The following is a 17838-nucleotide window of genomic DNA, read 5'->3' on the forward strand; positions in this document are numbered from 1 at the left end:
ATATGGATGCACATATAATTATATTTATGTATAGTATATAAAAATAAAAAATGAGATAGTTGATAATCTGTATTTTATTCTGTTCTGTTTCTTATTATTCCCAGCTATGTGGTATACCAAGTGCATCATTGATGGAGGTCAGAGTTGCCAATGAGAGCAATTCTAAATGCGAAGTACTATGAAATTATCTCAGTTTCTTTAAATAAAAGATAAACCAGCTAATCCAATTAGGGGAAGAAATGGGGAAAATTGTAACTCATAGGTGCAGCGACTTATGCTTCTTCCATTTACATAGTTAGCCATTTTATTTGTGGGTTTGTGTTTTTTTTGTTTTTTGTTTGTTTTTTTTAAGAACTGAGAGGTTTCATAAATCTGTGACAAAATCCCAGTAGGAATTCTAGTCTTCCTAATTTGCACTTTAAAAATAGGATTTGGAGGATTAATGCTCAGAAATTGTCTCATTTCAGAAAAGCAGTAGACATGCCATTCCACAGCCAGATTAAAGTTATATAGTTCAAATATAAATTATTTAGAGACAGATCAAGAGTGATTATGTAAAAGAAAATAGCAGTAATTATTTGAAATTATATTTCCATTATTTGAAAGTGTTACATCAAAGTGTTTTGTCAATACCTGAAAGAGTCAATGCAACTGTGCTGCAAAGTATGGGTTATAAATATTTTCTTTATAGAGATTTGGAGTGTGCATATAAATTCCTCACCCACAGTATAATAAAATGAATGCCGTTAAACATATTGGGACAGATCCTCTGCTTTGCTCCACTCCCTCTCCAGAGTTCAGGCAGTGCTCCTCTGACTAGGGTTAACCTGGCATGGGTGAATCCCCACAGGTAGATGCCAGTAAAGCCAGCTTTTATACCAGCCTCCACGTAGACCAAACACTGCGCTATGCCCCATATCCAGGTAGTTGGGGATGGGGCATACCACAATGCCCTCTAGCTATCCACAGCTAGTGAATGGTCACTAGAGGAATATTGTCAGAGGGAGTAGAGGTCTGCCTGACCACAACCTGATTAGCCCAAACCTTACATGAGCCTGAGTGTTGAGTCACTTTCAGACCCAACATGAACCTGACACTTCCCTCCAAACCTGTGTCAACACGGCCATCTCATCCTTGTGGCTTGGTCTGGTGGGGACTCAACACTCCCCAAGCCCAGGCCTACAATCCATCTTCGGCCATCTCCTGCCCATGGGGTCAGCGCAGCAGTGGCTGTGTCCCCCACTCCTGCCTTCTGACACTGCCTTGCTATGCTGTGTGTGCTGCAGAGCAAGACACGTTGTGACACAGTGGCACACTCACTCTGCAGCACACACAGCAAAGTGAAGCAGCAGTGGCTGGCAGGAGCGGGGCACACAGCTGCCGCTGTACCAACCCCACAGGCCTGAGGAGATGATCAGAGACTATCCAACCCAACCTGAGCCCAAGAACATCAGGTTGTTTTCAGACTCTACTCAACCCAAACCGGACACATGTAGTCGGGCTTGGGTTGGGCTGCAAGACTCTAAGCTGAAGCCTCAGGTTTCTCTAACCTGCACTTGAGTCCAGGCAGAAAATTAGGGAGCTGTAACTAGCTTCATGATGGACCTCCTCCCTAAGCATGCAGAGCAGTATTGTGTTTTGGTACACTATAATCCAAGCAGTATTCATAGTGTATTGGGTGCTCCACTACAGAAGCTATAGTGTCCACATCTCTAGATTCTTATACTATGCCCATCACTGTGGTATTTGAACACTTCCATGGTATCTGGGCACTTTTATAAAAATACAGAGTAGAAGAGAATAGAGATTATAGTAATCAGACACTAATTTTCTTTCAAATAGACTTCAGAAATACAAGTGAAGAAACTGTCTGCTTCCTCAAGCTGTTTAAATACAATTAAATCCTTGTCATCCAGTGGCACACAGAGGATGACTGTAGTAGCCTTGAAATATAAAGACAAGTTATGTGGCAAATTTTCCTAATTTACAACAAAAGGTCAATTTGTTCTATTGGTAGCATGCATCAGAGTTCTGTTGCTGGAAAGCTGGAAAACCAGATTGATTCAGTAAAACAAATATCTTTCCTATTAAACAAATTTCCCTCTCTATATAGTATCTGATACCAGTGTTTCAAAGAGGCCTGCTCAAGCCACTCTGGGTTCTGCTACAAAGTCACTGAATTGGGTTGCTAAATTGCACAGCTCAATAGTCCACATGTGATTGTCTCTTCCTGTCACATGTCCCAATCTGTTCATAATGCCAGGTAGAGTGTAGGGAAGTAGTGTGTCAAGATCTAGTATGTATATTTGTAGAGAGAATTAGAGGATCAACGGATAGCAATTTCCCATTAAACAGGCAGAGGAGATAACCAGCAGTGTGCCTAGCCAGACCCGTGATAGTGAGCAGACATTCTGATTCCCCAGAGAACACACATCACCACCACCAAAGAACTCTTAGCTTGTGAAAAGCACTAGTACTCCACACTACACAGCACTTGAGCATAAGCAGTAAATTTCACATAAGCATTGCAACCTGGCCTCAGTGAGGTAGATACCCCTCCAGGTTTGACAAAAGGGTCAGGGCAGACAATGCTACTAAAATGACAGTACTTGTACTGGCCAAGCAATTGTAAACCACCAGGTCAACCCATCTATCCAATGGCAAGGCTCCAGTAAAGTGATACATCATCATGGTCTTCATAAAGAGCCAGTTGCTAACTTGTAAGATATGTTATTTCTATGATCTGCTATATCATTTGAGTAGGGATTTTCTTAAAGGATTTGGAGGAAAAACACTGCTTAAAAATCTTCAGTCAACCATATAGACTTCTCTCTCAGTATCTCAAAATATTGTAGAAACATTTTGGAATGATGCCACTAATAAGTTACATTTTTAAAATATAGTAATATAAAATAGAGTCCATAACCTTAGTGGAAAACAAATGTGAAAATAAATCTTTCTAATGAAAATAAATAGAGTATATTCTGTTCCTAAAGGGAGAGGTATATATTTTTGAAGTAGACCCAGATGACCTGCAACTTAAAGTACATGAGTACAGCAAACTTATACTCTTTCTACGGTAATGTGATTTTATCAGCACCAAAAAAATGTATGGCAATGTGCAGGAGCCAGAGAAAGACTTTATTTTCAGTCTCTAAATTAACTATTTTATTTTCTTCCAATACTGGTTAACATCACCTGAGTGCTCTCAGCTGTATAAAGGGAGCATGCTTTACTGAGTTCACAAATAGTTAGCTGATTTGTTGTTTGTTTTCAAACACTGTTAGGTGCATAGATGTTACTGCAACAAATGAAATATAAGTCTCTGGTAAATAAAAAATAAAAAACCAGATCATTAGCTAACAGAACAAAGCTTATTTTATTTTTTCCAATTTATACTGCTTGTCTGTATACCCAGGCTATATTAGATGTACAAATATCTAAGAATCAGTATAATTCATAATGAGGTAACATTAAGCACTGCCAAGCCCACATGAACGCTGAAATAATATCCTCCTCCCTCAACACACACCTTTAGAAATTCTGAGTAACTATATAAACTTGCCTACATGCTGCAAAGGACTGGTGCTCTATCAATCCAAAGAAGGAAACAAATTCCAGAGTTGTCGATTTTTCACTGAGTATGACCTGCTCCATAGCTCAAATCTAGAATTACGAACTCAAGCACTCATTTAATCTCAAATGTCTCTTTCAATCATTGAGAGAGAGAGAGAGAAAGAGAGAGAGAGAGAGAGAGAGAGAGAGAGAGTTGGTCTCTAAAATATCCAGGACCTAAACCACAAAGGGCTGCATAACTGAAAACAAAACACCTTGAAGAACAATTGGAAGCCAGTATGGTATCTAGAGCACAGGTGTGTATGCTCGATGCACAAAACACTAAACAAGCAAGCAACCTCATTCTGCACTAGTCTGAGTGATTTACAAGAACCTGATACCATGATGATAAAAGCCATATAGGTAGAAAGGTAAAGTGATGGATGCAGGACAAATTGTGAGATGAAGGGAGGGAAGGAGAGATGGTCAAAGTGCATAGCAGTAATCCACTGGAGGCGACAAAGGCATGGAAACCACGACTGGGTCTGCATCTGAGAGAAATGATCACTATCTCCTTGCCAAGCAAAGATGGGAAAAAAGCTCTGCTGTGCCTCCACTATCTAGACATCTGCAGAAGCATCAAAAGATATAGCACAACCCTACAGAAAATGACGCATATTCAAAGCCCAAGAATCCCCCAGCTAGGGTGACCAGATTGCAAGTGTGAAAAATCATGTCGCAGTGGAGGGTAATAGCCGCCTAAATAATACAAAGCCCTGAATATTGGGCCTGTCCCTATAAAATCAGAACATCTGGTCACCCTAACTCCCAGCAGCTTTGCAACCATGAAAGCAGTTGGGGGCTGGATAGGGCCCAAAGGAATAGCTATGTACCAATTTCTACAAGGCTAAATTATGAAAGGGTAGATTTCTCGTCTCACTTATGCCATAGCTCCATTGTAGTCAATGGAATCACATAGCTTAAGACTGGTGTGAGAGGAGATGCAGGCCTAAAGTCTGTATGAAGTCAGGGAAAGATTTTTTAGTATTGCTCACCAGTGACATATATTATAATGGCAAATTAATTGAATTCCAGTGTATAGGAAAGGATCTATAAAAGTCAGTTTAACAATGTGGTTTTTTGACATGTGACAGGAATCAATATTTAACCTTCTGATATTATCTGTATTGATCACAGGTGTAAACACTCTTTGTAACTATCAATAAGCTTTAAAAATAAATGTGCTTACAATGAGTAAACTCTGCTTTAGGAAAGTCTGGTGTTCATTTTTTCACTTCCACTAAAATATATGCAATGCCACAAGTAACTACATCTGACAGAACATGTTCTCTGAACATTAGTCAGAAATTTAATATCCAACAGGAAACAAATTATTAATGAGCAAATCCTTGAAACAACAACAAACCAGATATTAACAAGCACTTAAAATACTAATATTAAACAATACTTCAAAACACCTGTCAAATATTAGCTAATTTATTTAACGCTATAACTGCCAAATTTTACCCTCCCCAAAAGGAGGATTGTGATGGGTTACTCCCCTGCTCTAGGGTTCCACTTGATATACCGAGGTACCACTGAGCCAGCCTGTTCCATCAGTCGGGGTTCCCTCACCCTGTCCTGCTGGGCCCGACCCTCAAGCCTCTTCAAGCACACAAACAGGTAGGGACACACCCAGCTGCAGAAAGACACAGACACTGAAATCAGCTCTGCCTCGGGAGTCTGTCAGCTAAAGAACTGCCCAGCACTCAAGTGCATATCCCCTTTGGAGTGTAAACCAATGTTCCCTCTAATTTTTTCCACCCATGTGCGGAATAAATTTTGTTATGTGGACCAAAGTAATGTGTGGATATGCACCACCAGTAGAAAAAAAAAACCCTAAATATAATATATATTTTTAAAAAGTTACCAATAGGAATAATTACTCCAGCCAGGACAAGTTAGGCATTTTAGAACTCATTACTCAAAGAATTAAATTTAAGTGTAAGAGAGAGATAAAAATTATGAAATGCATAGACCAGTCAAAAAACTAACTGAAAGCTCTCCTGAACTATGCCCCCCTCTCACACTCTTCAGAAATGGGGCACATGGGCAAGGGGGGGGTGAGAAACAGACAGACAGACACACACACACACAGATTGTGCATGATGGCAACTGGGGAAGTCCGAGAGACCGTGCACTCTCTTCTTAAGGCACTCACTCACCCGAAGGCTTGTTCAGACCTCAGAGCTGCTGCAAGTCCTGAGCCCTGTCTCCTCTACCCTGTGCTGTGGAGATAGGGTACAGAGGCTGGGGGAGGGGGACACCCTGACAACAGCACCCTCCTCCTCCTGCTCTGCACAGCCAGCAGGATAGTCCCAAGAGCAGTTGCAGGAGCAACATGGCTGCAAAGCAGCAGAGGAGAGGGGCACCTGAACACATGCTGTCAGCTGGACGTGCGTGGCTCTGCTAATCAACTGTGTGGCACTTGAATCTCTCCTGGGTGGCCGCCCAACCGCACAGCTTACAGGGAACACAGATGTAAACTCAAAATTGTATTGTCTTGCACTGCACAGAGAACTGTACCATGTAAGCTAATTGAAATTTGCCTCCTCCCTCAACATGGAGGAAGATATGCACAGCTTTTTGCCCCCCTGTTATGAATTTTACAAACTGGTTTAACGAAAACAAAAAAGTTTATTAACTCCAAAAGATAGACTGTAAGTGATTATAAGGAATAGCAAATAGATCAAAGCAGATTACCCAGCAAATAAAACAAACATGCAAACTAAGCTTAATACACTAAGGACACTGGTTACAAGTAGTAATTTCTCACCCTAAATGTTGTTTTGCTCTTTTTTGCAGCTTAAAACTCCAGATATTCCTTTCACAGGCCAGACACCTTTTCCAGCCTGGGCTCAGTCTCCCTCACTCCTTTTCTCTTTGTTTCTTAGATGTTTCCAGCTATCATCCTGGACGGGGATTCAGTGAAGAATGAAATCTTGATTAACTCACTTCCCTGCCTTATAGGATTTACATATGGTGGGAATCCTTTGTCTCTCACTTTGATCCCTACCCTGTATTAGTGGAAAAATAGTAGTAGTTCAAGATAGAGTTCAGTACCAGGTGACATAATCAGATGACCCTGCTGTGTCAAAGCAGCATCCCAGGAAGCTTCTCAGGAAGGTGGGAGATTAGCATCTTCTAAGTCCTATTGTTCTCCCTAATGGCCCATTCATTGCATTCGGTCTAGTGGGTGTTCCCCAGGTGTAAACCCACTTGTAATTGTTACATAGTCGATATTCCTAACTACAAATACAGAAATGATGCATGCATACAAATAGGATAATCATATTCAGAAAATTATAACCTTTCCAATGATACCTCTCAGTTATGCCATATTCATATCATAACAATATGATACGAATATGAAGAATATGGGGCACAGTGCCACAAAGGTAAAGCCAGAGGGTGGCTGTAGTTTAAAAAACAAAGATCAAAAGGAAAGCTGAGTGACAACTAAGGCTATATCTACACTATGCAGCTTTAGTGACACGGCTGTGCCGCTACAGCCATGCCACTAAAAGGTGTGCAGTGTAGCCGCTGTTTGTCAGCTGACAAAAGCTCTCCAGCCAACAAAAAACTTCCACCCCCAATAAGCGGCGTTAGTGTTGTCAGCAAGGTTCCTGCCAACAAAACGCTGTTCACACCAGCGCTTGTTGTCGACAAAACTTTTGTCTTTTGGCAGGGTGTTCTTTTAACACCCCTGAACGACAAAAGATTTGTCTTTCACTTGTAAGTGTAGACAAAGCGTAAGACTTACAAGAAGAGGTGTTCAAACGAAACACTCTCTGTCTGGAGGTTACTGATAAACTGTTTCTTCTCTCATCTTTACAGTGAAAATACTGGGTCAACACGTATATCTATTTGCCTAGCGACTGCTGTTTTCAGTGTATTTGTAGTCATGTTGGTCCCAGGATATTAGAGAAACAAGGTAGATGTAATATCTTTTATTGGACCAACTTCTGCTGGTGAGAGAGACAAGCTTTCGAGCCACACAAAGCTCTTCTTAAGGTCTGAAAAAGGTACTTCCAGCATCACAGCAAAATGCAAGATGAAACAGATTGTTCAGCATAAGTAGTTAGCATACATTGTAAGGGACCATTCAAGGTAGAGTGACATGTTAACTCCTCTGCAGTCATAGGACAAAAAGAGGGGGTTAGTGGGTTACAGATTGTTGTAATAAGCCATAAATCCAGTGTCTCTGGTCAGTTCATGATTTTTAGTGTCTGGCAGAGTAATGGATTTAAGCTCCCAGGCTTGTCTTCTGAAAGTGTTGTGCAGGTTTCCTTTCAGGATGAGGTTACCACTTTGTGAAAAGTATTCATCCGTAAGTAAGGCTACGATTTTGTCATGGTTATTTTTAGTAAAAGTCACGGACAGATCACAGCAAATAAACAAAAATTCATGGAAGCCATGACCTGTCTGCGACTTTTGCTGCTGCAGCTCCATGGTTTCCCCTGTCACCACTGTGGCTCGGAGCTGTGGAGTTCCCCCTCTGCTTGTGGCAGCTGAAAGCTACAGGAGACCCCCCTTCCGCCCATGGTGGCTGGGAGAGGCTGTCACCTGTCACTGGAATCCTGAGGAAGGCCGCCTCAGGAGTCTGTCCCCTGTCCCTGGAGCCCTGTCAGGGCGCCGCTGGCTGCCAGCTCCAGAGTCCCACCGCTCCTGAGGCTGAAGCAGAGAATGTCACGGAGGTCTCTGGAAGTCTCAGATTCTGTGACTTCCATGACACAAATGTAGCCTTATCCATAGCCAATAGGGTGTTTTTGTCTTTTATCATTTTCCTGTGTGAGTTCATTCGAGAATGTAGTAATTGTTTGGTTTCACCCACACAGTTATTACTGGGGCACGATATGTTGTGATAGGTATGTATAAGACCCATGAATCTTGAAAGGTATGTTGTAGGAGATTTTGATCATTGTAGCAGTGGAGGTAAGTCTGCACAAGAGTTATGCAAAACAATCTGTTCCACCTTGCATGTTGCTGTGACGTTCAGAGTACCTTTTCCAGACCTGAAGAAGAGTTGTGTGTGGTTCAAAAGCTTGTCTCTTTCACCAACTGAAGCTGGTCCAATAAAATATATTACCTCACCCACCTTCTCCTTGTATTTGACTTTAACATATAAATGGAGCTTGTACTCCTTAATGAAGATTTAAATTAGAAGAAAAAAATCTAAAGGGGATAGTCAAGTAGCTATGGTCTAAAGGTATTTTTTAAAAAAGTTTTACAAAATCTAATACATTTAATTACCTTAGTGCTAATGAAAACAGTATTTTTAAAGTCAATCACACTGCATTACACCGAACTTTTGTGCTAGAACATGAGAAAAAAATATTGAGACTGACAGACCAGTCAAATTTCACTAGCCAAACAAAAATCTCAGCATAATCAGTGAAAAATAAATTTGATTTTTAAAATTCACATAATTTGAATAGTTAAAGTAATTAAAGAAAACATCTTAAGGTGGTCAATGAAATATTCATTAAGAGTGCTAGACAGATAGCCCTAGAGACTAAGATCCTCTCTTTATCCACAGATAAATACATCATGGACAACAGAAGCTTCACCACACTCTCCCTGCAGCATACCTCAGTCCTAAACAAACAACAAACAATTGCACAAAAACATATTTTTAAAATATCTGTGGAGAACCTGAAGCTATGAAATACTAAAGAGCGGGGTATCAGAGGGTAGCCGTGTTAGTCTGGATCTGTAAAGAGCTGGGGCAAAGGATGCAAACAGATACTCCTACTCACCTTGTGTGGTAACAACTGCAGTTCTTTGAAGTGTGTCCCCTATGGGTGCTCCACTTTAGGTGCACATGCGCCTCTCAAGCCCTTGATTATACTGCCTTCAGTTACTTCTCCACCCGAACATATCTACAGAGAACAGTCCAAAGCAGAGGGAAGGGGAGGTAGTGGAACACCCACAGGGAGACATCTGGAAGATCTGCAGTTACTAAACAATGTAAGTAACCAATCTTCTTCTTTGAGCAGTGCCTCTTTGGATGTTCCACTTCAGGTGACTTCCAAACTGTTTCCGCAGGAGGAGGAGGGAGCTTCAGAACTGAGCCCAGAACTGAAGACAATACTGCAGTACCCGGAGCCTCATTAGATCTGACAGCATGGATTAAAGCATAGAGCTCTGAAAACTTAGGTACTGAAGCCCATGCAGATGGAGCTGGTGGCAGCGTCCACAGAATTTAAGGATGCTTGAAGAGTGGTCTTGGCTAACAATTGGCCCTCTGAAATAACAGACTAGAATTGCTCCCTATGTTTTTGTGGCACTTGTTCAATAAAGGCCATCTATTTATAGTTTGTGAAACTGTATTTGACCATGACTGCCTGATAGTTTGCAATACTGCACTGCAGGGTTGCTGATGAATAGGACTTCCATCCAAATAGATCCAGGCTCTTCTGGTTTTTGTCAAATGGAGTAGACCTGCAGAAGTGTTGCCTGCCCCCTCATTCACTGAACGGACTACTAGGGAGTTAGGTGGAGGTTGGGAATTCAGAGTCCTTAGAGGGAATGTAATACTTTTTGTCCACCCTTTTACACACTGGTGGAATAGTAGCAGATGTTTGCCACAGTCTTAGCTGGATCCAAGAGCGCCTTGTTGATGGGTAACATCACCTTGGACGATGTTGCTGACTGTAGGATATCCAACAGCCTGTATTGTGAAACCCTGACTTCTTCAACTGGAATTTGAAGAGTATCAGCTACCCTCTTTACGAGATCTTGAAATTGCTGAAAAGCGTTAGCCATGGAAGGTGGTGGAAGCATAACCATTTTGTCTGGTTGGGCAAGGAGAGTATGAGATGGGTTTTTGAGGGGGTGGCCTCTTTATGTGCCCTGGCCTCCTGCTCTTCAAATGTCTCTTCCTGTGGGGAGGTTGGTTGGAGAGGAGAGGACTGAACAACATTAGTCTCTGTTTGGCATGGTACCAGTGGTCTGGAGTACTGGTTTTCAATCAGGGATATGCAGAAGACTTCCCAGGTGTATATCAACTCATTTAGATATTTGCCGAGTTCTACAACAGGCTACATAAAAAGCACTAGCAAAGTCAGTACAAACTAAAATTTCATACAATTACTTGTTTATACTGCTCTACATACTATACACTGAAATGTAAATATAATATTTATATTCTAATTGATTTATCTTATACATATATAGTAAAAATGAGAAAGTAGGCAATTTTTCAGTAGTAGTGTGCTGTGACACTTCTGTATTTTTGTGTCTGATTTTGTAAGCAAGTAGTTTTTAAGCGAGGTGAAACTTGGAGGTACACAAATCAGACTCCTGAAAGGGGTAAAGTAGTCTGAAAAGGTTGAGACCCACTGGTCTGGAGAATTGCTGTCGGTAAGCAGCCTAGGGATCCTAGTATGGCCATTGCAGCAGTCCCCTTAGTGTATGGGCATTGTGGGAGTCCATACTGGAAGTAGGGGTGATATGCAGTGTTGGTTCCATCACTCTTAATGACAGTCATGATCTTCTTTGTGACTGTCAAAGACAGTTCATGACAGGATATACTGGAGAACACTGGACTGAAAGAGAGGCGACCGACTGGAAGTCCCATTCATCTTCTTCAACATCGTCCAGCGGAGGAGTCCCCATAGAAAAGGGTGGAGAGTCCTGCGGTACCCGGGGATGGCAGCAGTCTGGAAACCGAGGTCTCACTACCAAAAGATGCTCAGTACTCATGAGGTGTGGGGATTCAAACTCACTTGTTATGAACAGGTCCCTCGCGTATCCAAACTCTTGCAGTACCAAGTAGGGAACCGGTACCAATGTAGTAGCTGAGGAAGCAGTAGCTGAAGCTAATACTTTAGATGGCAGGCATACTGATGTAGGCGCCGATGGAGTCCAGTGCCATTGCTTGCTTGGTACCGAGTGCTGAATGGGTAGGTGCCGATGACAGGACTGAGCCTGACAGCAGCGCTTATGCTTGCCCTCCTTGTCCCTGGTAGAGGGTACTGAAGGCCTTGAGCTCTGGGGCTCTCCAGTTCTGCTGGTACTGGAGAAGAAGTCCACTGACTCAACGGTACCAAGCCGACAGGCTGAGGCTTCAGAGACCATATATGTCGCAGGAGACTTGGGCTTTTTCAGAGCAGTCTCCTTCAGATGAAAGTCTGTACTCATTTTTTTGGGAGCCCGAAGCGTGCATCAAAGCGTTAAGGGGCACTGAATATGTGTGTGTGTGTGTGTGTGTGTGTGTGTTGGACAAAGTGAGCGTTCCATCATTAACAATTTGAGCTTATTTCCCTGTTCTTCCTTGCCCTCAGCTTGAAAGTTAGGCAGACATTGCAGTTCTGGGAGACATGGGACTCCCCCAAACAACAGATACACTCAGAGTGGCCATCGCTTACAGGTATAACCTCTCAACAGGAGAGAGAGTGTTTAAAGCCTGGCAAGCCAGGCATGCCATGCCAGAATAATATGACTCCCCAAAGAAAAAAGAAGGAAAAAACACAAAACTTATCCTCTTGCTACTAACACTTATTAACTGACTGTAAGTACTACTAAAAACTTGGTATGCTATCAAAACTTAACAAGCAACAAGTATACAAAATAGCTGAGGCTCACTCAAGGTAAGCATGCTAGGGCTCTATCTCAGGCTGAGGTGCTTGAGAAGGAATTCAAGGCAGTTTGCTTGCGCATCCTTACATAGACTTGGTGTCTGGCATCAGTGCATGCCAAACGGGCACTGCTGGAGGAAAACTCTCCAATGAAGAGCTCAAAAAGAGCATATGCACCTGAAGTGAAGCACCCATAGAGACATTACTAAAAGAATATGACTGTTAGGAGAAGCAAAACCAATAAATTAGGAATGAAAGCAGATGGATTTTTTTGGTTACAGAACACCAGATCTTTTACAATTTTATATGCTTTCACTGAGATATATTATCATTTACGTCATGACAGCAGATTATTCTACTCCTTGACATGTATTCATGGGAAACAGATCTACTGGAAATTATTTTTCATGAACATAATGAGCTCATGGCAATTTAGCAACCTACTTTATACATTTGACAATACTGTATATTTTAGGTTTCCGCTTTAAATACAGGCTCTATTGCTGCTAACATCTGTGGAGAAACACTGAGGATTACTGCTGTAAGAGATTACAAAAGAGCATTTCCAAAAAGCATACGGCAATATTTTTAAACTCTGAAGTGAAACTAGACTACTTTTCACTCCATCCATCACTTCACTTTTAATCTCCCTTTCAAGACAGGTAAACCAAATACAGTACGAAAGGTTAGTGCAGCCAAAATATTCAAATAATTTAAGAGTCAATATACACCCAATTATTATGACAGTTTTTCCTCCCCCTCAATGCAGTTACTGATATTCCGTTACTGTACCCATCCGTATTGTGAGACTTTCACAAAATAAGACAGCCTTTTTGTATTAAATTTACAGCACCACCTAGTGTTGTTTATTAACTATTCCAACCAACATTACAAAAACATGAGTTTATTATACCAAGTATCGTTATACTGGTTTTGTTTGTTGTTTTGGAGATATAGTTACTCTTTGTCTGGCTTTGGTGTATGTCGATATGTACAGATGGGCTTGATTTTCAGAAGTCCAGAGCACATTCAGCTCCTGTTGGCTTGAATACAGTTGTGGATGCTCAGCACTTCTGAAAAATCAAACGCTTAGTGTCGTTTTTTGGCACACAGAACATTTGTTACCAGTATCTGTGGGGGAAAAGTGCACTCAGTCATTTGGCAATTCACCATAGGATCAAATGGCATTGCTGACACAACCACAGATCCTCACAGGCTTGGAAGGAGTCATTATTGAGTGGCACTGTTCATCTGTTACCAAGAGAAACCAAAGGGTAACACTGGATGATTGCTCATCTACTTCTAGCATTCTCTAATGGGAGGCGTTCTATCTTGTCATCGCTTTCATGCATCTGTGAGGCCTTTGGGGGAAAGGCAGAGGGATGATCAGGGACTCAAGGTCTTCAATATTCAGCTGACATTCAGTTCTACATTTGTATTTCATCTGGCTTGGCTGGTGCAACTGATTAGCTTACCCAGTGTCCTGCCAGAATCAAAGTGGATAGGACTGGCTGCAACTCAAAACTACAGTTATGCTGATAGGCTGGAAAAAAACACCGTAAGAAACTAGAGTGGTATCAATGCCCTCAGCTGGGGAAGTCTGTTCACATTCTTTTACTCAAGTTCCCAGCTGGGGAATCCTGATGGCTCTCCAGCTGATGCTGGAAGTTTATATAGCAGCAGAAGCCATGAGTAGTTTTTATTATTTATGCTTGACCAGTATGCTTCTTTTTTATATATGGGCATTGCCACATATGCTTTTATCATCTCAAGAATGAATTCTAGCATGATCCTTTACACAGGGCTACACTCTAAGACAGTTTGGAAATGTCACCTGGTGCAAAATTTGATGGCCCATTTGTTAAAGGGGTGTTCTATGATCTGCATGGGCTTCCAATTCACTTTTAGGTAAAATTTAAGCTGTTGGCATGGCTCTGGTAATCTCAGAGGCAGCCTTTTTCCCCATGTGATACCACAGCACAGTTCATCATCTTAAAATGTGAGTAGGTTGGAGGTATGGTAATTTCCATCTGGGGTATTCCACACTTGAATAGACTTCCCTTGTCAATTAGCCAAAGACTGAATGTATTGATTTTCAGGTTATGCTGCAAGGTTCATTTTCTCTCTGACTTTTTGGTACACTGGAGGCAGGAAGAGAAGAATGATTAGATAGGTGAAATAAATCCTAGTTTTGAGGCTTCTGGGAGAATTTAGGTAATTGGTTCAAATTGTTTCTAGTCTTCACAATGAGTGTGCCATGAGCCTAGGGCACTGGATTGGCATATTTTTATATGACAGAAAGAAAGAAAAACTAAATAATATGACTAATGATCAAGTATTTTAAATTGAACTTTCAAACATCTGGTCACAGTGGTGGAGCTGATAAACTGGAGACCTTTCCTCTACACTCTACATACCAGTTTTCCACGGAGTGGAATGTTGTTCACGGTGTGTAAATATATATCAGTACACTTACTGAGGTTGACAGGTATCAAAAAGTGCCCCTAAAGATTACATTTTACTGTTTTTAAATGTTTCCTACAGATTATTTGGATTGAGAACTCCAAAATTCAGGTTGCATCAATGTTAAAACCTCAGACCTTAGACTGTGACCCACCAATAAACCGAAAGTGATAAGTTTGCTGGGATGGTAGGTGTAAGGCTACATCTACATTACAAGTAAGAGGTCTGATTCCCAGCTCATGCTGACATACCTATGCTAGCTTGATAAGAGCTAGAGTGAGTATAAATGGTAGTGTAGCTGTGGTAGCACAGTCAGCAGTAGCACAACTTAGCAATGCCAAGTACAAAACCACCTGAACCCGTGCCAGCTCTAGTGTGACTATGCCAGCTGGGAATCACACCCCTATCTCAAAGTGCAGACACAGCCCAAGTGTGCTTTTCCTTAGCTTTTCCTACCAGCTCCAATTTCGTAAATGGACAGAGGATTGAAACAGACAAGACACCTGCTTCTTGGGTGCTCAGGCAGCAAATAAATTCAAGAATGTCAATTGTTTCCTACATTGACTTAAGTGAGGATGCTTTTACTGTCACAAAAATCAAATATATTCTCCCCATCAGTTCAAGTACCCAGAATTAACTCCTCCAAATTTTGATGTAAGAAAGTAAAGAAATTCAGAGCTAGTCGTACTCCAATATGCTGTTCTCAATGAGGTTCCTCAGTTCTGGAATTCACTTCCCAGAGTTTGAAAAGCCTTATCTCATGCCATTCACCATCTATCTGCTCAGGCTTTCCGCTGACTATTTAAGGCATATCCACAGCACAACTGGGAGGTGTAATTCCCAGCTCGAGTCAAGGTACACATGCTAGCTCTGCATGAACTAGTGTTATAAAATAGCAGTGTGGCTGGGAAGGCATGGGCAGTGGCTTGAATTAGCCGACTGAGAAGGTACCTAGGATCGTAGGCAATGTTATACTTAGGCAGCTAGCCTGAGTTGCTACCTCTACTATCATGGTCACACTGCTCTTTTTAGTGCACTAGCTTGAGCAGCTAGTGCCTGTATATCTCCCAGCTGCTATGTAGACGTAGTCTTAGTAGTAGGCAACAGGTCTTGCTTATCCTGAATGATATGTGATCAGGTATGAAACTGGTCAGCCAACTGTATATTTTGTTTTAAATCATGTCAGTGTGCTCACAGAATTTTAATGGGCTCATTTTATAAATTTGAAAATCAAGTTTTAAAACATAGAGACTATTTAAACACAATACACACTTACCTGTAAGCATTAATGTAATCCTTTCTATGTTGCAGAAGAAAATCCTTCAGTTTCCCAATATTAGTAATCTAAATAGGAAAGTAAAGTATAAATGTTAATTCCACAATCAGCTAAAATGGATTTTTAACGTATTTCTATTTTCTCTTCCATTTTAAATGTACAAATATCAGTATGTCCTGTGCACTTGACCTATAAAATAAACTACTACCTATTACGTAATTTGAGACTATAATTATAAAAGGTTACACCGATATCTAAGTTATTTATACAGATTCTCTTTTGCAATAAGATTCTCATTTTTATTATGCATGTAGCCAATGCATAAAAATAGTGTAAGTGAGGTAAGTTTAAGTGAGGGCCCAGCTTGAACAGAAAAAAGCACTAAATGTAATTTAATTTATTTACTAAATGTAATTGAATGTTGGCAGGCAAGGATCAAGTGTGCATTTTAGAAAACACGTTCATTTAAGAATATTTTTACAAAAAGAAAATATCAAATATATGTGCATGCTTTATAAAACAGAAAACTTGACCCAAACATTTGACTTCAGTGATAAGAACTAACCTCATGGCAGCTATATTACCTACGTCCACCAAAAAAAGGAAGCAAGCTGATCAATATTATCTGAATATTTCCACCACCTTTCTATTTTTGCAATGACTGCTTTATTATCCAAACTGACTAATCCCTGTTCCACCTCAACTAGAAAAAGTTAAGCCTATCAAGTAACTCCTCACAACCATTTGATAATCACTTTGCAGAATTTGAACATATCTGAGTGCATGTACATGCAGAGGAGAAGCTGTTTTTCCACCCACCTCAACTCCTCCTGTCATTAGTCCATACATTTTCCTCTATATTATCTTTATACTCTTCAAAAGATCATTTAAATGGAACGATAAACAACCTTTTATGAGGCTTCAATACCTTTTAACAACTTCTAAGCCTGGGTTTAAAGACGCTGGTATCATACAAGATGCAATTTAGCATAGATAAAGGAAGACGCCTCAGAAATACAGCCTTAGTTAGCCCAAGGAGGGAGATCCCCAATGTGATTCCCTTACTGAGCCTCAAATATGGTTCAGTATCTTAAAAAAGTACACAAATACAATGACTATGTAGAACAAAGGAAGTTTTCAAAGGAGAAACCAAAAATCTCTGAGGTATGTTAAAAAAAATATTAATTATTCAGTGTACAAAAATGTGCTAGGAATTTTACCGAGTACAGCAAATTATGCTGTCACAAATATGGAATTACGACATTTGATTGAAAATAAACACCACTGCATGATGGAGTAGCTGGTGGCATGGCTACCTCTAAAAAAATGCCCAATGAGGAGGATGTCAAGGTGAATAAAGACCACCTTAAAATAAATTCTGTTGGAGCAGATAGGCTCCAGTAGTTTCTCTAGGCAGCTCTCTTAGAAGGGAAACTCTGATGTCAAAGTTCCAAGGCTATCAGGGTTGGACAGCAAACCTGTAAAGCTTGTCCATTAGATATGCTCATGAGCGCTGATGTCTGTGACAAGTGTACCTCAGAGTTAGGATGTTCCCTGCAAGCAAAGTGCAACAGCCTTGCTTAGCTGTTGTAATTGGCTAAGGGCTGCTAAAGTTAAAGGGAGTGAGTAAGCTGAAATTTGCGAGTTGGAATGTAGAAATGCTGACTGGAAGAAGCTTGGAGCTTTATGCAGTCTTAAAGAGGACAACAGTAAACATGGCATGTGTATAAGAGACAAAGAAAGGTTGCAAAGTTCAGATGCTGGCAGAGAGTTACAGAACCTACTATTCAGGGAGCTCAGCCTCCTGAAATGGTGTTGGAGTTATTCTGGATGAAACCATACAGAAACAAGCAACAGAACTTATCAGAAGATCAGACCAACTGATAAGTATTAAAGGGAGCT

At 40.9% G+C, this 17838-nt stretch overlaps 1 protein-coding gene across 6 annotated transcripts in view; it reads right to left on the reverse strand.

Moving 5' to 3' along the window:
* Positions 1–17838, reverse strand: part of STX18 (syntaxin 18) — a 120588-nt gene that overhangs the window by 62856 nt on the left and 39894 nt on the right. For 5 of the 6 annotated variants that reach the window (XM_050947898.1, XM_050947896.1, XM_050947897.1 and 2 more), the window contains one exon: positions 15937–16004. The exons of the other annotated variant lie outside the window; for it this stretch is intronic. In XM_050947898.1, the coding sequence (XP_050803855.1) occupies positions 15937–16004 (68 nt within the window). The remainder of the gene's footprint in view (positions 1–15936; positions 16005–17838) is intronic. 6 annotated transcript variants of the gene reach the window in all.

The sequence above is a fragment of the Gopherus flavomarginatus genome, chromosome 3 (assembly GCF_025201925.1).
Source record: "Gopherus flavomarginatus isolate rGopFla2 chromosome 3, rGopFla2.mat.asm, whole genome shotgun sequence".
Taxonomy (NCBI): domain Eukaryota; kingdom Metazoa; phylum Chordata; order Testudines; family Testudinidae; genus Gopherus; species Gopherus flavomarginatus.